This window comes from Callionymus lyra, chromosome 8, assembly GCF_982586985.1.
Source record: "Callionymus lyra chromosome 8, fCalLyr1.hap1.1, whole genome shotgun sequence".
Classification (NCBI taxonomy): Eukaryota; Metazoa; Chordata; class Actinopteri; order Syngnathiformes; family Callionymidae; genus Callionymus; species Callionymus lyra.
The window spans coordinates 27,518,859-27,544,792 of record NC_141825.1 but is presented as its reverse complement, the minus strand read 5'-3'; the positions used below and the strand labels follow the sequence as shown (position 1 = coordinate 27,544,792).

Here is a 25,934-nt window from a genome sequence, read left to right as displayed (position 1 = left end):
ATACTATTACTACTGCTGCTACTGCTACTACTAGTATTACTAATACTATTACTACTGCTGCTACTGCTACTACTAGTATTACTAATACTATTACTACTGCTGCTACTGCTACTACTAGTATTACTACTACTACTTCTGCTGCTACTACTACTAGTATTACTAATACTATTACTACTGCTTCTGCTGCTACTACTAGTATTACTAATACTATTACTACTGCTGCTACTATTACTACTAGTATTACTACTACTACTTCTGCTGCTACTACTACTAGTATTACTAATACTATTACTACTGCTGCTACTGCTACTACTAGTATTACTACTGCTACTACTACTTCTACTTCTACTACTACTACTACTATTACTACTGCTACTACTACTACTATTACTACTTATAATAATCATTATTATTATAATACTATTACTAGCAGTACTTCTTCTACTACTACTACTACTACTACTACTACTACTACAACTACTACTGCTGCTACTAGTATTACTACTATTACTACTATTACTACTACTACTGCTGCTGCTGCTACTATTACTACTTATAATAATAATAATAATTATAATACTATTACTAGCAGTACTACTGCGACTACTACTACTACCACCAGTCTGGTGTTTCAAAAAAACACGCTTGAACCTGTTTTTATTATTATTATACTTCAAATTAAAGGCCACCAATGGTTGTGTGAAGGTCACTGGATTTGAAGGTACTTATTGAGATACAAGTGAGAGGAGGTTCAGCTGCTGAGGGTCCATGAGACCATGAACCCCTTGAGCTTCTCTGCTGGATGTCAATGTGTTGCGAGGTCAACTGGGGTCAGATTCCATTCGGTATGTTTTTCCTGAAGCCTCGTCCAAGGAGCCGAGTCACACCAACTGGCATCTCAGATGAACAAGCTTCTCAATACTGTTGTATTGTAAGTTGTATCTTTATAAATACTATGTAGTACAGGTGGACACAGTAGCGGTAGCAGCACTAGCAGTTACAGTCTAAGTTATTATAGTTGTAGCAGAAGTAATACCAGTAGTAGGAGCTGAAGTAATATAAATAGTAGTTGATGAATACATATTAATAGTAGTCAAAGCACTTGTTAAAGGGGTAGTATAAACACACTAAGTAGTATCATCAGTAGCAGCAGCGGTAGTAGTACAATAATTTGTTTAATTGTGGTACTAGTTGCAGTAATAATACTAGTAGTAGTACAGAATAAACTGTATAGTAGTAGTATTGATAGTAGTAGCAGAAGAAATAATAGTGGTAGTAGTAGTAAGAGTATTAGCAAGTAGCAGTAGAATAAGTGACTGTATAAGTAGTATAAGAAGAAGTACTTGTAGTAGTAGCAGTAGCAGCAGTATAAGTAGGAGGAGTAGTTATAGTAAAAGCATAAGTAATAGTAGAAGTATCAGTAATAGTAGTACTAGTAGAAGAAGTGCTGGTAGTAATGGTATTATAATAATAACAATAGTTATTATTAAATGTAGGAGTAGCACTAGTAGTAGTAGCAGCAGCAGCAGCAGCAGTAGTAGCAGCATCAGTAGACGTATCAGTAATAGTAGTAGTAGTAGAAGAAGTACTGGTAGTAATATTAAATAATAACAATAGTTATTATTATTATTAAAAGTAAGTAAGTAATTAGGGTCAGTAGTAGTGCTAGTAGTAGTAGCAGCAGCAGAAGTATTAGTAATAGTAGTAGTAGTATAATAATGATTTATTATTATTATTATTATTAGTAGTAGTAGTATATGATACAAACTAAGAACAATTATATAAAGTATTTACATTTTAAACTTTAAACACAGATTTTAATGAATTCATAAAACCTGCTGCACTCAACAGTTTGACCACTAGAGAGCAGCATCGAGTCACTGATCTCCAACTACACGTTCTAATCCCACATAAGTACAATATTGTGTTTTTCTCAGTCAAGTGTGAACTCGAACAGTAGAGCCTCGGTGTGTGTTCTTGAGGCTCGAGGCTCGTCAGAACCACACGAGTCAGTGTTCAGCTTCACACATGTAGCGGAAGTTATTCTGACACTTGAGGAGACGCGTCAGGAACCGCTGCTGCGCTCCGTCATTTACGGTAAATTCACTCTCGTTTGCAGACCCGCAGTGAACCTGCGACACAGTACTTTGAATATATAGTAATATAGTGATGAGTATTTCTTGATTGACATGTGTCATGTTAACGGTTGTCAGGTCATCATGTGTCAATCATCGTTCAGCAGAAGTTCTGCTCGGTATCATCAGAACCTGTTCTGGTCAAGACTGGATCAGAACATGTTCTGGATCAGAACATTAACTCATGTTCTGTGACATTAATGAGCTTCTAAAGTTCTGTCACTGGTCACGTGGTGTCGTGTTCTGAGCGGGCTCTCAGATCTCAAGCGGTTGTCATGGTGACGAGATTTCAGATGTCAGTTTCAGGTCGATGACGTCAGAGAGGAATCTGTGGTTTGAACTTCATTGATGTCAACAGGAAGTGAAGAGAGTTTGAATGACATGAATGAAAGAATGTCACGTGACCTTCATACCTTCTTAGGTGGAGGCCATGATGGACCGTGAACCAGGACTTGGGAACATGTCATATCCTGTTTTCCTCCTTATGATGAATTAAATAAATGATATAAATGATATAAATGATATAAATGATATATATGATATACAGTGGTATGAAAAGTTTGGTCACCTCTGTACATTTTCACGATTTTCTTTATAAATCATTGGTTGTTTTTTGATAAAAAAATTCCAGTTAAATATATGTTATTAGGAGACAAACACAGTGATGTTCGAGAAGTGAAATAAAGTTTATATGATTTACAGAAAGTGTGCAAGAATTATTTAAACAAAATTAAGCATGTGCATAAATTTAAGCATCACAAAGAAAAATTACTCAATATTTTGTTCATCTTCTTCAGAAATAACTCTCTCTAAACGCTTCCTGTAGCTTCCAATTAGGGTCTGGATTCTGGTGGAAGGTACTTTGGACCTTCTTTACAGATCCTCTCCAGTTCAGTCGGGTTTCATGGTTTCATGGACGCTTTAAATCACACCATAAATGTTCAATAATACTCAGGTCTGGGGACTGAGATGATTCCAGAACGTTATACTTGTTCCTCTGGATGAAGGCCTTAGTAGATTTTGAGCAGTGTTCGGGATCCTTGTCTTGTTGAAAGATCCAGCCCCGGAGCAACTTCAACTTTGTTACGGATTCCTGGACATTGTTCTCCAGAATCTGCTGATATTGAGAGGAATCCATGCGCCCCTCAACTTGAACACTGGCCACACAGCCCCACAGCATGATGGAACCACCACCACATTTTACTGTAGGCAGCAAGTTATTTTCTTGGAATGCTGTGTTCTTTTTCAACCATGCATAACGCCCCTGGTTATGCCCAAATAACTCTATTTTAGTTTCATCAGTCCACAGCACCTTATTCCAAAATGAAGCTGGCTTGTCCAAATGTGCTTCAGCAAACCTCAAGCGACCCTGTATGTGGCGTGTGCAGAGAAAAGGCTTTTTCCGCATGACTCTTCCATAAAGCATCTCCTTGTGTGAAGTGAATAGTTGAACGATGCACAGTGACACCATCAAGTTGATGTTGCAGGTCTTTGGAGCTGGTCTGTGGGTCGACTGTGACTGTTCTCACCTGCGCCTCTGTTTACCTGAGATGTTCCTTGGTCTGTAAATTTGCACATGCCTAATTTTGTGTAATAATTCTTCCACACATTTATAAAAATTATATAAATTATATAAATTATACAAATTATATAAATAATATAAATAATATAAATGATATAAATGATATAAATGATATAAATGATATAAATAATATAAATGTAATATTGCTCGTAGTCCAGTCAGTGTCTTCTCCACTCTCGGGTCAAACTCATGATCTTCTTCTCCAGCTTCCTCACGATGGGATCTTTCCGTCGCGCCCGACCTCGTGTCATGAGTTCACCTGCTCTGGCCGACCTCGCCAGATTCCACGCCAGCTCACCTGCAGCTCAGATCTCCAACAGCAGCGTGTGGAGCAGGTGAGTGCAGGACGATCATAGCATGGACTGAAGCGAGATGTTCCTCAGCCAGATGAAGGAACTGTCTTCACTTGGTCTCCTCAAGGCTCTGCTGTCAATGCCCATTTAACTTTACTTGAAAATTACCTTTAAATAAATTCAACGTCCAAAATGAAAATAAATACTTTTTTGCCCAAATAGTTTAATCCAGGATCAACCGAAGTCCTGCATCAATGACCTGAGATCTGTGATCATTATCTTGGAGATAAAACCAGATCACGTTTGAAAACCACTGGTTTATACTGTTAGATTCAAATTAATACGTACGTATACGCCATACTTAAATTAATGCTAAAAGATAATCAAATATAAAGTATAAATTACTCGCTTGATCTAAGAGCGGGTCAGGACTACCGTTCCACATTCCACTCAGACTGATTCACTGGTTCAAGACAAGCTTGGATCAGAATTAGATACGACACCAGTTATTTAAAACATCTGTTTATCTGCAAATCACACCTTAAATCGTAGATCAAAGAATGAAGACACACCCGGGAAAGGGGGGATAAAAGACGGAAGAGAAGATAACCCCCGCTCGAGAACATTTGAATGATTAGATTACAAGAAAACAAAGTAGGATGTCTCTCTGCGGATGATCGGGACACAGGGAACTTGAAAGAACCATTTGGCCGGAAAGAGACAACCTCCTGGGTGGGAAATTTTCCTTAAATATAGCGATGTTTCTACAGATCGGGACCTTTTCTCCCGAGACTATTGACCTGTACAGTCGCCGGGAGAAAGTGTGTCCGGTGGATCGTAAAGCTTTTGTTTGACTTGAAGCAGCGAATTAACGACCCGTGACACACTCAGGATTGTTCTTCTTTCTCCACGAAGCGAAGTATAAGATCAGGGACGGAAGTGACGTCGTGTTGGAGCGACGGAAGCGACTCTGTGTTTTGATTGTTTTAATACACATTTAGTTTTACAAGAATGATTTTAAACAATTTTTCTATAAAATAGCCCCAAAAATGATCTATCCATCCATCCATCCATCAATTATCTATTCCAATTATCTATCCACACAATTATCTATTCCAATTATCCATCCATCCATCCATCCATTCATCCATTCATCCATCCATCCATTCATCCATTCATCCATTCATCCATTCATCCATTCATCCATTCATCCATTCGTTTATTCATTCATGCATCCATCCAACAATCCATCCATCCATCCATCCATCCATCCATCCATCCATCCATCCATCCATCCATCCATCCATCCATCCATCCATCCATCCATCCATCCATCCATCCATCCATCCATCCATCCATCCATCCATCCATCCATTCATCCATTCATCATCCATCCATCCATTTATCACTCCATCCATCCATCCATCCATCATCCATCCATCCATCCATCCATCCATCCATCCATCCATCCATCCATCCATCCATCCATCCATCCATCCATCCATCCATCATCCATCCATCCATCCATCCATCCATCCATCCATCCATCCATCCATCCATCCATTTATCACTCCATCCATCCATCCATCCATCATCCATCCATCCATCCATCCATCCATCCATCCATCCATCCATCCATCCATCCATCCATCCATCCATCCATCCACCCATCCATCCATCCATCCATCCATTTATCCATCCATCCATCCATCATCCATCCATCATCCATCCATCCATCCATCCATCCATCCATCCATCCATCCATCCATCCATCCATCCATCCATCCATCCATCCATCCATCCATCCATCCATCCATCCATCCATCTTTGTACTGATACTGATTTGTTGACATGACAGGAAGTGACATCATCAACTCTTCTTCTTCTTTCCTCTGTAGCGTCCACTCAGCTGTAGCCAAGATCTTCCAGGGCGGAGTCTTACAAGTGAATGAACTGTACACACTGAACGAGAGCGTCAGGTCAGCACTCACCCCCCCCCCCATCATCATCATCATCATCATCATCATCATCATCATCATCATCATCATCACTGACCTCAGGTCTGTTTCCAGGTTCCTCTTGAGGACAGAGATGGGTTCGTTCATCTGTGAATACTTCCAGGTACCTGCTGTGTGTGTCTGTGAGTGTGTAGATGTTTACTTGTGTGTCTGTGAGTGTGTATATGTTTACTTGTGTGTCTGTGAGTGTGTAGATGTTTACTTGTGTGTCTGTGAGTGTGTAGATGTTTACTTGTGTGTCTGTGAGTGTGTAGATGTTTACTTGTGTGTTTGTGCGTGAGTGAGTATATGTTTACTTGTGTGTTTGTGAGTGTGTAGATGTTTGCTTGTGTGTTTGTGCGTGGGTGTGTAGATGTTTACTTGTGTGTTTGTGAGTGTGTAGATGTTGACTTGTGTGTTTGTGAGTGTGTAGATGTTTATTTGTGTGTTTGTGAGTGTGTAGATGTTCACTTGTGTGTTTGTGAGTGAGTGTGTAGATGTTTACTTGTGTGTTTGTGAGTGTGTAGATGTTTATTTGTGTGTTTGTGAGTGTGTAGATGTTCACTTGTGTGTTTGTGAGTGAGTGTGTAGATGTTTACTTGTGTGTTTGTGAGTTTATAGATGTTTACTTGTGTGTTTGTGAGCGTGTAGATGTTAAGTTGTGTGTTTGTGAGTGTGTAGATGTTCACTTGTGTGTTTGTGAGTGTGTAGATGTTCACTTGTGTGTTTGTTGCAGAACCAAGTGCTGTCTCAAGGTCTGTCGCTGCTCCTGGATCAGATCTTCAGTCAGCCACGTGAGTCCTTCACTGCAAAACCTGATCCCTGATCCTGATCCTGATCCTGATCCTGATCCTGATCCTGATCCTGATCCTGATCCTGATCCTGATCCCTGATGGAGCAGGTTGCCGTGGTAACTAATGTGTTTCCATCCCTGCAGAGGAGAAGCAGCTGACTTGTCTGGAGGAAGTGTGGGAGAAGTTCTTCATGGAGACCCTCCCGACCCTGCAGGCCATCTTCTACCCGGTCCAGGTACGACCTTCACTCATGATGACACCTGAGTCACGTGGTCTCTCCGTCACTGACCCTCTCCTTCAGGGCCAGCAGACGTCCATCAGACACATCTGTCTCTTGTCCTTCAGGGACTTGGTCGTCCTGAAGCTCCCCCTAGAGGACCTTCTGAGTACTGCAGCTTCTGCCCCCCCTGGTGTCACTCAGATGCTGCTGGTCCTCCAGGTGAGTCTCACCTTCTCTCAGCAACGTTTGAAATCAGAACCAATTGAAGTCGCAAACCTTTTGAATACAATTTATTATTTACATTATATTGTTACATAATTGTATGTATAAAGTATTTCCATTATAAGTTTCAATGGATGTTTTCTCCAGCATTCATAATTTAAAATATATTTATATATATTTAAAAACAAAAAGATTCCTTTGTCATTATTTAGCGACACACGAGTGTGTGTTTAAAACTCAATGTCACACACATGACGTCTAAATATACTTTATACATGTTTTCTTCAGAGAATCTTCTCCGCATGTGTAACGACCACTTGTTACGCAGTCGTTCCTAGAGGACGATCGTTGTTCCTTTGTTCGCCTGAGGTTTGAATCCAGGTCCAGTTCCTGCAGTAGAACCTGGACCACAATGATGAGATCAAAGGAGCTGAGCCAGGATCAAACCCCCCGACTTCATCCACATATACACAGATACAGAACTCTGCAGCCAGAATCCTGAGCCGCTCTAGTAGAAGAACTCACATTTGTCCTTCAAACTCTTCACTGGCTGCTCTAGTAGAAGAACTCACATTTCTCCTTCAAACTCTTCACTGGCTGCTCTAGTAGAAGAACTCACATTTCTCCTTCAAACTCTTCACTGGCTGCTCTAGTAGAAGAACTCACATTTGTCCTTCAAACTCTTCACTGGCTGCTCTAGTAGAAGAACTCACATTTCTCCTTCAAACTCTTCACTGGCTGCTCTAGTAGAATAACTCACATTTCTCCTTCAAACTCTTCACTGGCTGCTCTAGTAGAAGAACTCACATTTCTCCTTCAAACTCTTCACTGGCTGCTCTAGTAGAAGAACTCACATTTCTCCTTCAAACTCTTCACTGGCCGCTCTAGTAGAAGAACTCACATTTCTCCTTCAAACTCTTCACTGGCTGCGCTAGTAGAAGAACTCACATTTCTCCTTCAAACTCTTCACTGGCTGCTCTAGTAGAAGAACTCACATTTCTCCTTCAAACTCTTCACTGGCTGCTCTAGTAGAAGAACTCACATTTCTCCTTCAAACTCTTCACTGGCTGCTCTAGTAGAAGAACTTACATTTCTCCTTCAAACTCTTCACTGGCTGCTCTAGTAGAAGAACTCACATTTCTCCTTCAAACTCTTCACTGGCTGCTCTAGTAGAAGAACTCACATTTCTCCTTCAAACTCTTCACTGGCTGCTCTAGTAGAAGAACTCACATTTCTCCTTCAAACTCTTCACTGGCTGCTCTAGTAGAAGAACTCACATTTCTCCTTCAAACTCTTCACTGGCTGCTCTAGTAGAAGAACTCACATTTCTCCTTCAAACTCTTCACTGGCTGCTCTAGTAGAAGAACTCACATTTCTCCTTCAAACTCTTCACTGGCTGCTCTAGTAGAAGAACTCACATTTCTCCTTCAAACTCTTCACTGGCTGCTCTAGTAGAAGAACTCACATTTCTCCTTCAAACTCTTCACTGGCTGCCAGTTTCTTTCAGGATCATTTTAAAATTCTGGTTCTTTCTTTCAAGACACTTTGATTTGAGCTTTTCCTTGATTCTCTGAGACTCTTTGTTTGTCTCGGTGTTATCTTGATCTTTTAAGTTTATATTTTATTAGGTATTGCTTTGTGACCCTGGACTATAAAAGCTCTACAATATTACTAACTTATTCTTCCTTCTGTCTTCTACGTCATCCAAGTGTCGCGGACGAAGCCGTCGCAAAAGCTTCTTGACTAATTAGCTCTTGTAGTTTTTACATAAAAAAAAGTGAGATCGAGGTGTTGATGGTTCGATCGAATGTAGTTTTAATTCCATTTGTTGGACCCTGATCGTACCTGATCCGACTCTCTGCAGGGGATCCACGACCCCACGGGTCCGACCCTCCGGTACCGACAGCTGGAGCGACTGCTGGAGTCCAACGTCTCGCCTTATCTGAGCAACACGGACGACAGGAGTCACTCGGGTCAGTGAGACGCACCAGCAAACGTTAAGTTGATAATCAGATCAGGCTCGTTGTCACGGCAACATCAAATCCTCCGGAGCTGCAGGACAAAGTTCCGAGTGAGACTCGAGGGTCCAGAGTTGGTTTGGAGAATTCCTGATCAAAGACCCCGAACACGACAAGAAAGACACACAGAGAGCGCAGACCTCTGTCATCTCACTACAGTTTTATGTTTTCCAAGTCAATCAGAAATTATGGGATGGTTATTTAGATAGAGGTTTATGGAATCAAGATTCTCAGTTTCAAGATAAAGATACAAAGTTACGGGACGAACTATTCCACCTCAGAATGAACTGATACCAAGAACTGTTCATTATTTATGACATTTTAGGATCATTTATCTTGTTTTTTCTATTGAATTTTATTCTTCTCTTTTTATTTCATTCTTTCGCCGCAAAAAGTTCCTGTTTTGTGTACAACACTGGAAATAGTCGTCTATGAGTAATTTTCCGAGTTATTTATGTTTTCATGTCCAGTGGAAATGCAACAGCATTGCAGCAGTTCTGGGTAGTTTTGTGTACCTTAGTATTTTTGTACTACAATAACTAGTGATGACTCGTCAACTTAAAACTAGTTAATGACTCGTATACTGTGACTTGAGGTGTTTTGTGTGATTTTTATTTTCACTGTAAAAGTTCTTGATGAACATGATACATATTTACTGGTTCCTTGATTCTCTGAGACTCGTGTTTTCTTGACCTTTTAAAGTATATATTTGAACTGAATATTGTTTTGATTGTTAAAGTTCTTTGTCACCCTGGTCTAGAAACATCTTTACTAATAACCTTTACTTACTTTACTAGTATAGACGCCACAGAAGAGCTGCCTCTGTGTTTTATTCTTTATTTCCTCCTTAATTCATTATTTTATTCTCTTCACTGACAACAAAAGTTTTGATTCTGATGATTATAATCAGATCCAGACTGAGGTTCAGAAGGTCCACGGATCAATATTGACTCGTTTCTCTTCTTCAGATTCTCACCAGATCAGGATTTCACGGCAGCTCCATGACGACCAGTCGAGACTCGGCGTCACGCCTCCTCGCGGCTTCGGACCCTCCACGTATCTGGCGCCCCTAGTGGAGCACGACAGCGGCGCATACGTGAACAAGTGTGGAGTTCGGAGGCACACGGTCGCCAACGCCGACACCGACGTCTACCAGCTTTCTATGAAGCTGCAGGCGGCGACGAAGTAGTCGGTCCTCCGTCACCACGACGAGGACGAATCCATGTGGTCCAGAGTATTATGGTCTGCCTCGGACAGACATGGTCGACTCTTCACTGGACACACATTTGAAAGCAGCTCGTCGTGTCATGTGTCGTTTTCAACTGACGGGTCTGAACGTGAAAGACAAGAGCTCTGCTCCTCATGACCTTCTTCCCATGACAGTCATTTCTGTTGAACTGTATTATGAACCTTTTCAAACTGTGGAAATTAAAACAAATACGATGGAAAACTCAGACGGACATTTGCAAATGTTCATCTTCTGATTTTACCGTAACACTGAAGAACCGATTCATTGTCCACATATTAGCTCCACTATTCCTTAAACTCGGCCCGAGTGTCACATTCTGGCGGATTTGGACCCGAGAATGTTTTCAACATGTTAACTAGTTTAGCAACCCACTAACCCAATTGCGGGATAATCCCACTAATCTCCCCATTTGAACTTTGTGCTCACAACGGTTGACGATCAGCGACCTGTGGATATTATTAGCTCTGATGCAGTTTAATGACTGTGTGGTGATTCAGTCGGATTTAATGTTAGGAACGATTGAAACAAATATAAATGTCATTATTTTTTTCAGTCTCATCTTTTTTATAGTTATAAATGAAGCAAACCTTAAAATAAAGGTTTATTTAGTAAGTAAGTAAGTAATATTTATTTATATAGCGCTTTTCGAGACCAGGGTCACAAAGCGCTTAGACAATCAAAAACAATACTCAAAAAAGTATATACTTTAAGGATCAAGATAATACTGAGAACAACACAGGAGTTCCAGAAATTCAAGGAAAAGCCTGAACAAATAGAAACGTCTTAAGATGTTTCTTGAAGGAGTCAGTAGATCATCAAACACAGATGTTTCTTGAAGGAGTCAGTAGATCATCAAACACAGATGTTTCTTGAAGGAGTCAGTAGATCATCAAACACAGATGTTTCTTGAAGGAGTCAGTAGATCATCAAACACAGATGTTTCTTGAAGGAGTCAGTAGATCATCAAACACAGATGTTTCTTGAAGGAGTCAGTAGATCATCAAACACAGATGTTTCTTGAAGGAGTCAGTAGATCATCAAACACAGATGTTTCTTGAAGGAGTCAGTAGATCATCAAACACAGATGTTTCTTGAAGGAGTCAGTAGATCATCAAACATAGAGATGTTTCTTGAAGGAGTCAGTAGATCATCAAACATAGAGATGTTTCTTGAAGGAGTCAGTAGATCCATCAAGAGCAAAGAGAGAGAAGATCGTTCCAAAGCTTAGGAGCAACAGCCTGAAAAGATTTCTCTCACACAAATCACAACTTCTGATACACACAGACACAAAACACAGACACACCAACAACTATGTGACAAAATCCTCAAACAAATGTCAAGAAAAGGCAGTTTTTTAATTATTTGAACAGTTTGGATTCCAATAACATTTACAAAAGTGACAAATATAAAAACAAACGGTGTGGTTTCAGCGGATGGCGAGTCTGCGGCGCGTCGTCTGGTCCAGGATCTTGTGATAGTGATCGAGTTTGTCCCGAATTCTGTGGTACATCTGAGAACGAGAGGATCCGTCACATCCTACACAAACCAGTTCAGAAGAACCAGGAGTACAGAAGCTGGACTCACCTCGGCTGAAGTCTCCGTCTCACTGAGCGCCTGCAGCAGCTGGTCGATGGACGTGTACGGCAGCCAGACGGCGGCGGCGGCAGCAGTGGCAGACAGAGGCCTCTGTGGACACATGAGTGGATCAGAACCGACGCTCGACTAGTCTCGTTGACCAGATGAACCATCACCTCGATCCCAAAGTACTGGTGTCCTTTTCCCAGCAGAGCGTCGACGTACTCCATCACCAGGTCGGCAGCAGCTTCCAAGAGGTCGTAGTTCAAGTAGAGTCGTAGCAATGCTGCGGCGTCAACGGCCTGTGAAGAGAAAGTATTTACAAGGTCAAGAGGTTATGTTGTTCCAAACTGTCTGAGGAGTCTTCAGGGCAGAGGTTTCTAAACTCACAAGTAAGGCTGCACGATGAATTGATAATAGATTGATTGATAAATTGAAATATCGCGCACTTCGACCAATCAGTGTCACGTTCTGTAAAGTTGTCAATTTGTACTTCTATGTCTGGTTGTTGTTTACGTCTCCGTCTGTCTGTGAACTGTGCGGCTTGTTAGGCTCGGTTGCTATGGCGACGCGTCTTGCCGGCGCACTGACTTAGCTCAGTATATCCACGGAAGTAATACTAACTTATGATCTAGTCAAACACTAGTGATCCAGTGAAGTAATACTAACTTATGATCTAGTCAAACACTAGTGATCCAGTGAAGTAATACTAACTTGTGATCTAGTCAAACACTAGTGATCCAGTGAAGTAATACTAACTTGTGATCTAGTCAAACACTAGTGATCCAGTGAAGTAATACTAACTTGTGATCTAGTCAAACACTAGTGATCCAGTGAAGTAATACTAACTTATGATCTAGTCAAACACTAGTGATCCAGTGAAGTAATACTAACTTGTGATCTAGTCAAACACTAGTGATCCAGTGAAGTAATACTAACTTGTGATCTAGTCAAACACTAGTGATCCAGTGAAGTAATACTAACTTATGATCTAGTCAAACACTAGTGATCCAGTGAAGTAATACTAACTTATGATCTAGTCAAACACTAGTGATCCAGTGAAGTAATACTAACTTATGATCTAGTCAAACACTAGTGATCCAGTCACTCGTGTCTTTCTACCTCCTTTGTTAAAGCAACATATTGTAAGAACTTTTCATCTCATCCCAGTTGTTTTCTTATAAGATCGTGAACTTCCAAACAAACCTGTCCGTCTTCACCGTATGCTAACAAGCTAAGTTGTTAGCGTCATTTATAAAGTGTTATGTGTGCGTCTTCACCGTATGCTAACGAGCTAAGTTGTTAGCATCATTTATAAAGTGTTATGTGTGTGTGTACAAGGATTTATTATTGATTTGGTGATATCACGACGCGCCGGCGGCTCCTCTCTGATGTCGCTCAGTTTCACTGGAAACCGATGTAAGTCCCGCGAGACTGAGCGTTAGAAGAGATATTTTTCTACCATCATGTCGACACCGAAGCGTGGCTACATTTTTAGGTGAAGGAAAAAATATTGCATTAATATCGATATCGCAATTAAAGACACCAATAAGGAATATCACACATATTTTTCCAATATCGTGCGGTTCTACTCACAAGCGTTTCCATTGAAAACTCCAGTGTTAAAGGTTAAAATACTAACCTTGTACGACTGGATCAGCCAGTCAGGGAGCGGGACACCATGTGACAACAGTTTGCGGACCACACAGCGGTGGTTACTGCCACTGGGGGAGGGGTATTTGTCCAGGTAGGAGGACAGCAGGCGCCAGGCCTCGTCAGTAGCACTGAGGGAACAAAACCACAGCATCATGTTTGTACTTCTGTGCGTCGAGGTGAACCTCGTGACCATAACAAGATCTAAGGTCATCTCACCTGGACTCTTTAGTGTTGACCACAGACGACAGCTGATTGGCAGCCAACCAGCTCCAGGCTTCATTCTGACACTTCTCGCCTCCGAACTGGAGCTTGATGCACCTGGACGAGCAGGAACAGCCACGTGTTTGAGCTTCTCTGGTTGAAATGTGGACGTTCAGTGAAAGACTTCACACTCACTTGAAAGCCAAACCCTCGAACACGGACTCCAGCGGCAGCTTGAAGGTTTGACAGAGACTCAGAGCGGAATCCAGGAGGCCCGTCTGGGTCAGCAACGCCACCATCTCCTCTGCAGAGGCGCCCCCTGGAGGACAGTAGGGAGTTAGTGCTGTACGTCACCATGATGACGCCGGCGACAGGGCTGGAGAGTCACGTACCAGCGATGGAGGCTGAGGGCGGGTGATGCTTTGCTAGAGTCAGGCGACTACGTGCTAGAACATACTCCTTCTCCAGGTCCTTGATTTCCAATATGTCCACCTGATGTTTAACTGAGGACAAGAGTCAAGAATGAAATGTATGAATGGCTTGTAGCACAAAAACATTATTTTGTTAACGTACATGTCACTCTGAAGTCACAAAAGAATTCATGCATCCAGGAGGATCATTAAAAGCCAAATATAGAAAACCTTGAGGCACCAATGCTAAAAGAATTATTTCCACACCATCAGTATACAAATATATAAACTATATTTTATTTTTAACCCGCTGTAATGTTTCCAGTTACATCCAAAAGAGATTTGATGAAGCTATTTTCTATTTGAGTATTAATTGAGGTCAGAAGCAACATGTTTAATTAGTTTAAGTCTTCCCTTCAATTCTAAAATTCATCCATTCAGTCATCCATGATCCCAGCTCAGGTAAGTCGCCTCCTACCCAGACACGACAACCGACTCACCTGGATCACAGGTGAACTCTCCATCTGCGTTTCTCTTGGGTGACATTCCTGGACGCTTGTACTGCACAAACAAAAGAAATGTATTGTGGGTCTTTCTCCGGGTGTGTGTGTGTGTGTGTGTGATCGTTGCATACCACGGCTCCAGAAGCAGGCTGGACGATCCAGGCGTACTCTGGCCTGATGAGTCGGAGGCAGTTGAGGGCGGCCAGGTAACAGTTCACCTGCTTCTGAAGGCCCTGGAGGGTCGGCACTTCCCGACCTAGACGCATCCCCAACTCAAACATCACCGTCCCGGCTGGACACACAAAGACAGGAATTAAGCAACATCATCAAGTAGTGTTGTGAGAAATATCGACGTCACACTTAAACGTCGCAATGTTTTTTTCACAATACTGTAATTATATTCAACAGCACTGTATAAAAAAATATTTACATTAGTTAGGGCTGAACGTGTTTTCAACAACTTTACATCCTGACATCGTTCATTTGAATCCAGACGTGTGTGTGTGTGTGTGTGTGTGTGTGTGTGTGCTGCTCTCGTCTCTGCGTGTGTGTGTGTGTGTGTGTCTGTGTTGCTCTCGTCTCTGCGTGTGTGTGTGTGTGTGTGTGTGTGTGTGTGTGTGTGTGTGTGTGTGTGCTGCTCTCGTCTCTGCCTGTGTGTCATCAAAGTTGTACAATCACACAATTCAACTTGTGTAAATGATATTATTGTGTACGACAGGAACTTAAACACAGGAGAAACAAAAATCTTCAGTAAGAAAAAGAAGAATGACTGACTGGTGTTTTTACTTTTTTTACTCTGAAGTTTGTACGATTTATTTCTGACTCATAAATATGTTTACGTCACAGTCAAGTACTCGACAATACTACAAATATATCCTTCCTCCTAGAGTACCGAAATATGTCACAATATATTGTATCGTTGCCCGTGTATGATACATAAGGTACTGCCACACTCAATAATCATCGTCAACAATACTTGTTCTTGGCGCACAAACCTTTCCTGTAGTTGTTTCTGTTGATGTGGAAAGCGTACAGCAGCTCGTAATAGTTGTGAGAGAGAAGGTCCAAACACCGGGCCCGAGATTCTATGATATTGACCACCTGACAAAAGACACAAACAGGTTTGGAAAAACTATATTTTTTAAAGTCGAGGATCATTTTTCCACCAACCTCATCATGGAGGTTAACATAGGAAAACTGGACCAGGTCTTGAAGCTGAGACCGCTCGCACAGAACCACCACCAGCTGACGGAGACAGTCCAGCTGCCTATTGAGACCATGAAGAGAACCCTCATCACTTCATCATCATCATCATTATTGTTGTTGTTGTGGGGTCAGGGTTGCACATACATGCTTGAGTCCGGGTTTTGGATCAGAGCTTCATAAGCTTGACTGTTGTGACCGAGGTCCAAGTGATGCTTGAATATTCGAGTCCAAAGTGCAGCCTGAGGAATGAACACCAATAGGAACAAGGCTCTAACTTTTCTGTTTCAGTACTGTTGTGGAAGTTTCTTCTCAATCCTGAGGCTTCTACCTGACTTCCTGTGTCCGTCGCCTCCGTCAACGCGAGAAAGGCGAGCTGGATCACCTGCTCTGGAAGACCCACGTCCTCCAACAACCTCAGGGTCTGCAGACAGAAGTGATGGGAAAAGTGGATCAGATGAGTCTGTAATTTAACTACTGGCCTCAAAGGTGGCAACAGCAGTTTTTAATAGTCACCTTGTTGTAGTACTGAAGTCGAGGGGTAGAGGGAGCTTCATCCTCCTCTCCACCTGTCAATTTCATCAAAAACTCTTCCTTCTCTACCTCAGAGGACGCCTCCTGGAAACACTGAACAGCCTGAAGAAAGGGAAAATCAAAAAAACAAGATGGTATCTTTAATGCAGTGGTTTGTTCCCCTAAACTTTCATTTGCCATATCTGAAGTTCATGCAGTAAAGTTGTGAGACATGCATTTTCTTGCAAATTGTGAGGTAACAACCATAATAATAGGGATCATAAAATGCAGTGCTTTATTTATATTTTAAAGAACTTTCAATTCTTCCTTCAAGAAACATCTTAAGACATTTTTATTTGTTCAGGCTTTTCCTTGATTTTCTGGAACTCCTGTGTTGTTCTCAGTATTATCTTGATCTTTAAAGTATATATTTTATTGAGTATCGTTTTGATTGTTTAAGCGCTTTGTGACCCTGGTCTGGAAAAGCGCTATATAAATACAAATTACTAAACTATTTTAAAAAAAATGTCCTACTTCTCTCTCACCCCCCAAAAACAGTTGCTATGATACAAGTTTTGTGTTTTTACCTTGTGACCCTCGCCGTTCGCCAGGTAACACTGACCCAGCATGAAGCGACAGGAGCCGATGTTGACTTGACACCAGGAGCTGGTACGTCTGACATAGTCCTGCACAGAGAAGAGACGTCGGCGCGTGAGAGTAGAAAAAAAAACCCTGCTGAGCGTGAGGCAAATTTCTCACCTGAAGCTGAATAAACTGACAATTCGCCATCAAACACTCTGGAAACTGGAAGCCAGCATTACTGGGCCACCGTCAGAGGAGTCAAGGAATGAAACGAAAATGGAGACAGAGCATTAAAGGTAAAAACATTAAATACAATAATAAGCAAAGAGATTGGGGATTTGATACGGCAGAAAGGTAAAGTGAGAAAATACAGGTAAAGATAACAAAGAAAAATAAACATGTACAACATTAAGGGTGGACAAGAAGGGATGTAAAAGAGCTAAATGTTGAATAGTTTGAAGCTAAAGGTGGCAACCTGAGGACTGAGGAAAGAAGTCGTGAAGGTGATGGTGTTCAAAAGAAAAATTGACCCTTCTGTGTGTAGTTAGTATGTTCTCCCCGTGTTGTGTGGGTTTACTCCGGACACTCCGGTTTCCTCCCAAAGTCCATAGAGGTTGATTGAGAACTTGGGGAAATTGTCTGTAGCTATGAGTGTGTGTGTGAATGGTTGTCTGTCTTTGTGTGTCCTGAGACAGACTGGCATCCTGTCCAGGGTGTCCCCTGCCTCTCGCCCAATGAAACTGGGATAGACTCCAGTCTTCCCGCGACCCCCATAAATAAATAAAGCGATAAAGCGATAGAAAATAAAATGATTGAAGTTGCCAAGATGTCATTAATAAAGCTGTTAATCGAGAAAACATAAGAGGCGGACAAAGAGGTGGGGATTAAAAGAGAAGACATGGGGGGAGAACAGAAATTAAGAGGGGTACAGCCAGTAAGAATGGTGGGCTGGGGATCTCGTTCTCATTAGGATACAGAAGCTGTGAGAGGAGGTTGACTGTGTTGGAGATCATGTGGGTCCAGTTGAGCAGATTGCTGCCTCCTGAGAGACTGTCTTGCTGTGACGAGACGATGATCTTCCTGGCGACGTTCAGATAAAAATGTTCCACCAAAGTCTGCGGACTGAGAGCTGCAAGAGAAAACACCCTCAGTTGAGCAAGCTTTGTAAAGTTCACGGCAGCTTGTCCTCATCGCGGACTCCTGGTTCTGACCTGAGGGGGCGCTGTTGATGCTTGGAGAGTCTGACAGCTGCAGAACTGACAGGTGCTGCAGGTTTGCATCTCTGTTAAGACACAGGAGAGGGAACTTAATGTTTAACCGACGAAAAGTTAAAGGTCATGATGACGACCAAACTTGTCTTGAGCTTCTTCAGCCAGTTGAATACTTACATAGCATCCACGGCAACTGCCGTTGTCATACTTTGACTGACGTGTTTAAGGAGGTGGTAAGATGAGAGCAGTTGTGAGGCACGAGGAACTAAGTCCTGCTGAAGCTGCACCCCGCCGCCCAAAAGCACCTAAAAACAGACTCATTAACCATGTATCAAGGTTGGTTGGGTGAATGAGAAGAAGCTTTCGTACATCGTCTTCAAGATGCATAGAGATCTTCAGCAGGATGAGAAGGTCTCTGCAGAGAAGCTCTCTGGTCATACTCATGTGACAAACAGTCTGAGCGATTATTGAGGCTGCCATGCCACTGCTGTACAGGTGGGGGATCGTTTGTCCTGCAAGAGATAGAGATTTAAAACGTGATCATTTACAATTGACGATTGCATCTTCAGACAGTTGAAGGTGTATTTAAAGTATGATTTTAGATCATTCATCTTTCATCAGGGCCAGTCGAAAATGTCTCAGGCATGATTCAGGGGAGCATTAAGGTAGTGGTCTCTCACTAGGGCTGAACGACTAATTGCATTAGCAATATATAATATATATCATCATTCAAACATGTCTGAATGTGCGCATGTGTGTGTGTGTGTGTGTGTGCATCACCGGCGTTTTTGTGTGTCATCAAAGTTATGCAATCATACTATTCAAACTGTGTAAATTATATTATTGTGTATCACTAGAAATTAAACACAGGAGAAACAAAAATATGCAGTAAGAAAAATAATGACTTTTCTTTACTCTGAAATAGTTTTGAGTGTTTGCAGTGAATATGTTTGTTTACAAGTGTAATTAGAGGAACTAAATAAACCTGTATTTTAAGGTTTGCTTCATTTGACTTTATCAAAAAAAGTTCTTAATAACATTATCTTGAGAATCAAAGAGAAATACATTTTAACGTAAAGCGAATCATTCATTGTATTAGATTTTAAAAATGCATAAAAAGAGGAAATTGAAAAAATAATTGCATAAATAATCTAAATATTTCGGAAAATAATCGTATTTATATTTTTTCAACAATCGTTCATCCCCAATTTACACAAAGAAACCAACAAGATTGTCACTAAATCAGCAGTTCAGAGATCTAGAATTTGTTATCAACACTTGCATCAGACCTAAACATGATCACATAGAAAGAAGAGGCAGATAAAGAAATTAATTGTCGATAATGACACCTGGGATTGAAGGCATATAAATATTTCTTCTAAACAGAATAGATTTGCTACCAGAAGGCTAGAGAAGAAACTCCAAAGACGGATCACCTACCAGAGACCACTGGTGTTTCTCCTCCAAGATCAGCCTCAGTCTCCAGGTCCAGCTCCCTCAATAAAACCATCATGGACGCGCCGAGGTTCTGGACAACTTGCAGCTTGTTCTTGATTTCTTCAATGACATTTTCACTGAAAGTAATAAAAATATTGATTTTAGCTCATCAATAAATATCTTCATGAATGAGTCCTGAATGCATGAAAATTGTTTGTATAATATATTACAGTCCCTGCAGAGACATTCTTACTCGTTTCATGTTATTATATCATTAGCGTGTAAATAATATATTTATATAGCAAATAGTTTTAATTTAGGTAAATGTAATCAACTTCTTCACAAGCTACCTGTCGTTTGAGATGATGTTCTCCAGGATCATGTCAGCCGTCTTCTCTGGTGAATCCACGTGTTCCAGGCAAATTTTCATCTCAAAAGCCATCTCACCAGAAACTGCACTGTTCACAAGACGCATGCACTGAACGAGGTGTAGGACATCTCGGTTCAGGTCAGAGTCTGTGGAGCAGGCGGCAGAAGTTAGGCAGAAGCCCCACAGGTAGAATGGTTAAAGCAGGAAGAACAAAACAGTGAGTTGAGACAAGTTGATTTGAAGAAAAACACAAAACATAGTTACAAAACTGTTCAAACCCTCCATGGACTCTTCTATTCTCTCACTGTATCCTCCCTCACTCACTCACTCTTCTCTCCTCTTCTCACTCACTGTATCCTCCCTCACTCTTCTCTCCTCTTTTCTATCACTGTATCCTCCCTCACTCTTCTCTCCTCTTTTCTCTCACTGTATCCTCCCTCACTCTTCTCTCCTCTATTCACTCACTGTATCCTCCCTCACTCTTCTCTCCTCTATTCACTCACTGTATCCTCTCTCACTCTTCTCTCTTCTTTTCTCTCACTGCATCCTCCCTCACTCACTCACTCTTCTCTCCTCCTTTCACTCACTGTATCCTCCCTCACTCTTCTCTCCTCTTTTCTATCAATGTATCCTCCCTCACTCTTCTCTCCTCTTTTCACTCACTGTATCCTCCCTCACTCTTCTCTCTTCTTTTCACTCACTGTATCCTCCCTCACTCTTCTCTCTTCTTTTCTCTCACTGTATCCTCCCTCACTCTTCTCTCCTCTTTTCTCTCACTGTATCCTCCCTCACTCTTCTCTCCTCTTTTCACTCACTGTATCCTCCCTAACTCTTCTCTCCTCTTTTCACTCACTGTATCCTCCCTCACTCTTCTCTCCTCTTTTCTCTCACTGTATCCTCCCTCACTCTTCTCTACATCCATCTTGAGATAACTTTGTTTTTGATAAGACACTTGAAATCAAATTGAATTCTATATCTAGCTGGAAATACATCAGCAGTTTTGTTTCATATTCCAGGACGGGTCAAGAAAGACTCTAAATAACAACCAACACACAGAATAGGTCAGCTTCGCATAATATGGGTCATTTTAAATCATAAACAATTTCACGAAGGAAACCTCCTGAGGGATCAATAAAGTTCTGTCTATCTATCTATCTATCTATCCATTTATACATGTTAAACCTGCAGAGCTTGCTCAAAGAAAAGAAGAAAGGAATGACAATAATAAAAACACACTGACCACCGGTCAGCATCATCTCCTCTTCAGAAGTCAGGTACTCATCACAGGAAAGGTAGAGGTGATCAACAGCAAAACACGGCAACAGGAAGGACACAAAGCCCTGGGAAAGAATAAATGTTGCTCTGTAAGTTCACACTATAATAACCAAGTAAAGAAATGATTACACACCTTTTTAAGCAGACAGGCCATTCCGTTGTGAGGGTTAACAGAGAGAGCCAGCGGTGTTGCCAGTGACTCCTGGTATTGTAGGCAGCAGGCATAGAACTTGGACCAGAACTCAACCTGCAGCTGTCGGTACTCCTCTTGAGAGAATTCAAACTCTGTCAGGCTGCTCTGAAGCTGCAACACAGTAAATGCTTTTACCAAATGCCCTCAAGAGGAATGAACGTTGTGACGTCTGAACCAATGTTTCTATCTACCTCATTCTCCACTGCGATGGTAACTTCCTTCTTCAGGTTCTCCCATGAGCTGTCGGTTACTTCGGACCCACGGCGGAATATCTATTTAAAAAATAATTTATGTTATTCATATTCAAAAAGGAAACAGTGTTCATTTTTGCTCTTTAGTTTAGTTTTAATTAAATGTTTTCCCTGTTAACCCGTAATAGGTTTTAACAGGAAGTGACATCACCTGAAGAGCTTTGACAATGGCAGCCATTGTGAAATTAAGCGGAGAGAAGAGCAGATCGAGGTACGTCTCCTGTAACACATTTTAACAAAGAGAAATCAATCCACACGTCAACTCATCTTATAATCCCCATCAACAAAGAACCCTTAAAAATGTTGTATCCTAATCATTCAACTAGAATCAGGGCAATAATGCAGGACATTCACATGTGACCATTCTTGTCTCATTAAGGCATATGTTTTACAGCATGATTGAGTGAACAACAGTCACTTTTCTGTTGGTGAAATAATTCTTCTTGGTCTGCCATGGCACTAAGGGAGGAGAGACGGTGGGAAGGCAGCCAAGCAGAATCTTAGCAAGGGATGAGATCCAGCATCCATTGGGAGTCAAAGCATCAAGTATGTCTTACTCTGGGGTCCTGGTCCACTCTGATAGGCACTTCTTCTTCAGGTGGTGGTTGAACAAACACTTGGCTCCATTGACCAGCAAGGTTGCTGGAATAAATGCAGAAAGATTACACGACATGGAAGGAAAAAGTGCCAAGAATTGGAAGGATTTAAGGGACCTACTGCTCAAAGTTGATGTACTTGACAATGGTGGTGTTGGCATCATCCAGCCAGAGAGCCCAGATGTCTGTTGAGGTTAGTGTGAAGTCTACAAGAGCCTCCTGGTCAGAGTCAAAAATAGGAAATGAATGAGTCACTTATCAAAACAAATAAATGGACAAACGACATCTGCGTGAGTGGAATTACAATCTTGTTACCTGAGTGCAGAACTGAGACGATATGGGGTCCAGGAAATATCTGTGGTTGTCAGTGATGCTCAGCTGCAGAATAATGAACTGGCCTCTCTGTGGCACAGCCAGGTACACGCCCACCAACAGCCCAATTGATGGAGAGTAAAGAAGGCGCAACTTGTGACCATGACCAGAGCCACGCTTCACCCCCTTACAAGCAGGCATGTGTTCCAACATGTCCGACTCCAGGAGACACGCTTGTTCCTACAAATACATGTCAGAATGCTGCATCTTTTGTGTGCATGTGTGTGTGAAAATTCTTACATTAAGTGACCACATGCGAAGTTTGTGATCCTGGCAGAGGGCAAAGATGAAGGAGTCGTCCTCGACCTCTCGGACAGCAATGTTGACGGCAATATCTGCTGAATTCTGTTCGCCTCGGATAGCGGTCGGCATCCAGCCAGAAAGGCGCTGCATCATCGAGCTGCGCTTCAGTTCCACTACTGAGACACCACCTGTGAAAACGAATTTACATCAAACAACAGCCGACACACAAATGACTTTCTACTGGTCCCTCACCTTGGGTGTTGGCTGTCGGTAAAGTTACAACCATGATCCCCCCGGTTGCCAACGCAAGGGCGAAGTGAGCCTGTCCTATGTCACCAAGCCATGCAGCAGCATTGCTGGGAACCCCAGTATGGGATACCATGTTGGGGATAACAAAGCTGTTCGATGGGTCATGCAGGCTAAGTTTCCCCACGTCAGTAAAGATGGACTGCATTTGCATCTCAGTCACCAACTCCTAAGACAAATAAACAAGCCACGATGAATATGTGACATCGACTAATGGTGTTCATTTATTAAATAAATGTTTGTGCTAAACATCAAGGAAATTATTTATTCAAATGACCAAGAGCTGTCATTAGACCAGAAGAAGTACTCACACTACGGTACATGCGCGCTGGATGAGGCAGCAGCAGGCGATGAACACTTTGGTTGGTGGCAACCAACACAATGATATTGTTGGGCGTTTCATGAATAGAAACTCCTCCTGGTAGCAGCATGCAGTGTGTAAAGTGCAGCTTCACAGAGTTATTGAGCAAGTTGGTGTCCAGCGACTTCTCCACGAGCTGCAGTATCTCACCAGAAGTAGACCTATGCAGGCAGAAACAAATCCCCTTTATCATAAATCCACTCAATTAGCCACACAAACTGTGTTTGTCACATTAGAAACGATATTGAAAACATTGACAGAACAATGACACTTAATAAATCCATGAATGATTTTAAATTGTGTTCCGTCCTCACCAGTGGATGAAGCGGTTGCTGGTGACCGAGGTCGGCTTCGCACTCTCCTTATAATGATAAGCTCCAGCATTGTCAGGAAACTTTAGTCCGCCAAGAGCCGTAAGACCTTCAGCGAGAACAGAGATAGATTCAGACCATTGTTTTGAAATGCATTATCAACAAAAAAATGTAAGATCTCATCAATAAACATTTAAGATGTTTTATAAATAACTTGAAGTGTAAGTTAGCAGTAGTTATTTGTAAAGATCTTTCTAGACCAGTGTCACATAGAACTTCACTCAGAAAGAAAACACAGTTAAAATATATACTATAAAAGATCAAGACACATAAGACAAACACAGGAGTCTCAGAAAATCAAAAGCACAAATAAGAATGTCTTGAGATGTTTCTTGAAGGAGTCAGTAGATCCATCCTTCAACTGACTACATGTTGAATGAATATAACGAATGAATTATTTGACCATCGTTATAAGAAAAATAAGCAATACAGTTTATTTATTTTTACAGATTTTAAAAGAAACATTTAAACAAGTTACTTGGGGTTTCACGATACTAAAGATTTCTTAAAGTTTAGAAAGTATTATCATGTGTTAATCATTGAGCTACAACAACCTCACTGTGATTTAAGAATGTGTATGTTTTGGTCAGTGGGATAGTGGTTGTCAGAGTTAGTTAAAAACACCCGAAACACACCAGATATGATATTTATAAACAAATTATCTAACTATGAGCAGTAACACTGTCAAAACAAAAACCGAAACGCGCAACAACACACACACAACGTCACGTTAGCATTAGCTAACATGCTAGCCGCTGTTATGAGGCTACCGTTAGCCTCGGCCGCTAACAGTAGCACAGTTTCACGAAGAATAAACCCTTGGATTTAAAGTCCGCCTGATTGTTTACCGAGATTCACAGTCACATCCCGGTACTGTGAACGCGGTGCAACCTCCCGCTCGAAGCCACATATTTCGAGGAAGCTTCGCTCCAGGGCCGCCGCCATCTTCTCCTCGTGTGAGCCGCTGAGGCGCGCGCCGTCATTCAAAAGTTTAAAGTGACAGGAGCGCTGAGCGAGACCACGCCCCCTTTCCGGGTGACCTGTCACTCACAGCACAAGACTTGAGAAAGTCTATTTATTTATTATGAATTAATTTAAAATCTCGTATTAGTATTATAAATAACCTTTTGTCAACCAGGTTTCATTTTTATAGAGCAGATACATTCATCCTTACCACCCTCACTTATCACTTACTTATCAGGCTCTAGTACAGGGGTAGGGAACCTGGTCCAGAAAGAGCCGCAGTGGGTGCAGGTTTTTGTTCCAACCGATCAAGCATGTACAGTTTAACCAATGAGGTTTCAGCTGAACAAGCAACACCAGACTGACAATCAACTGATTACACTCCTAAGACACCTGATTGGATAAAATGTGTCGTCTTGAATGGTTGGAACGAAAACCTGCACCCACTGCGGCTCTTTCTGGACCAGGTTCCCTACCCCTGCTCTAGTAGGAGAACTCACATTTCTCCAAAGAGACTGCGATGTTTTGGGTCCGTCTCTTGGCAACACAGACTTTCAACTCCCTCGACAGAGTCTCTGTTGGATTGAGGTCCGTGGAGCGTCTGTGTTTGTTATCGTTGTCCCGCTGCCACGTTCATCCTGGTGTTTCCTGAAAGTGTCACGATACATAAACCACTTTCCTTTTTCCTCAGTACAGGTCGGCCGTTGTGTTTCCAAACCGCATCTTGATCATCCGTATCAAATTTGGTTATTGTTGATGATAAGGTTCCAGGGTTGAGTCAGTAATTGGGTGATTTATGTCAGTCTGTCAAACTGAGAAACCTGGTGTTTGA

The 25,934-nt window shown here is 41.7% G+C and overlaps 2 protein-coding genes across 2 annotated transcripts; one reads left to right on the top strand and one right to left on the bottom strand.

Moving 5' to 3' along the window:
* The first annotated feature begins 2,008 nt into the window (after nucleotides 1–2,008).
* prr5l (proline rich 5 like) lies at nucleotides 2,009–10,450 on the top strand. Its single transcript, XM_087798286.1, has 9 exons — nucleotides 2,009–2,097; nucleotides 3,924–4,052; nucleotides 5,909–5,989; nucleotides 6,083–6,131; nucleotides 6,744–6,801; nucleotides 6,945–7,036; nucleotides 7,103–7,240; nucleotides 9,108–9,216; nucleotides 10,230–10,450. The coding sequence occupies exons 2-9, from the start codon at nucleotides 3,934–3,936 to the stop codon at nucleotides 10,448–10,450; spliced, it is 867 nt and encodes a 288-aa protein (XP_087654412.1). The 5' UTR covers nucleotides 2,009–2,097; nucleotides 3,924–3,933.
* A 1,396-nt stretch (nucleotides 10,451–11,846) lies between these two features.
* Nucleotides 11,847–25,100, bottom strand: nup160 (nucleoporin 160). The gene is made up of 34 exons (XM_087797861.1): nucleotides 24,988–25,100; nucleotides 24,083–24,188; nucleotides 23,719–23,929; nucleotides 23,354–23,576; nucleotides 23,099–23,289; nucleotides 22,802–23,038; nucleotides 22,608–22,705; nucleotides 22,448–22,532; nucleotides 22,042–22,110; nucleotides 21,831–21,911; nucleotides 21,580–21,750; nucleotides 21,412–21,511; nucleotides 20,152–20,317; nucleotides 19,805–19,938; nucleotides 18,734–18,876; nucleotides 18,542–18,669; nucleotides 18,365–18,435; nucleotides 18,129–18,282; nucleotides 17,331–17,400; nucleotides 17,159–17,257; nucleotides 16,575–16,694; nucleotides 16,390–16,482; nucleotides 16,206–16,300; nucleotides 16,026–16,122; nucleotides 15,851–15,956; nucleotides 14,987–15,147; nucleotides 14,853–14,913; nucleotides 14,335–14,445; nucleotides 14,138–14,261; nucleotides 13,958–14,059; nucleotides 13,728–13,869; nucleotides 12,262–12,387; nucleotides 12,095–12,196; nucleotides 11,847–12,020 (listed from the first exon to the last, which is right to left on the bottom strand). The coding sequence occupies exons 1-34, from the start codon at nucleotides 25,082–25,084 to the stop codon at nucleotides 11,937–11,939; spliced, it is 4,158 nt and encodes a 1,385-aa protein (XP_087653987.1). The 5' UTR covers nucleotides 25,085–25,100; the 3' UTR covers nucleotides 11,847–11,936.
* Between the last annotated feature and the right edge of the window lie 834 nt (nucleotides 25,101–25,934).

Excerpts from the sequence above, each read along its gene's own strand:
- prr5l (XM_087798286.1), top strand. The coding sequence starts at position 3,934 with ATGGGATCTTTCCGTCGCGCCCGACCTCGTGTCATGAGTTCACCTGCT. Across the intron at positions 4,053-5,908 it reads AACAGCAGCGTGTGGAGCAG|CGTCCACTCAGCTGTAGCCA; the intron begins GTGAGTGCAGGA and ends TTTCCTCTGTAG. Across the intron at positions 7,241-9,107 it reads AGATGCTGCTGGTCCTCCAG|GGGATCCACGACCCCACGGG; the intron begins GTGAGTCTCACC and ends GACTCTCTGCAG.
- nup160 (XM_087797861.1), bottom strand. The coding sequence starts at position 25,084 with ATGGCGGCGGCCCTGGAGCGAAGCTTCCTCGAAATATGTGGCTTCGAG. Across the intron at positions 22,533-22,607 it reads AAGTACATCAACTTTGAGCA|CAACCTTGCTGGTCAATGGA; the intron begins GTAGGTCCCTTA and ends CATTTATTCCAG. Across the intron at positions 16,301-16,389 it reads CGACGGACACAGGAAGTCAG|GCTGCACTTTGGACTCGAAT; the intron begins GTAGAAGCCTCA and ends TTCATTCCTCAG.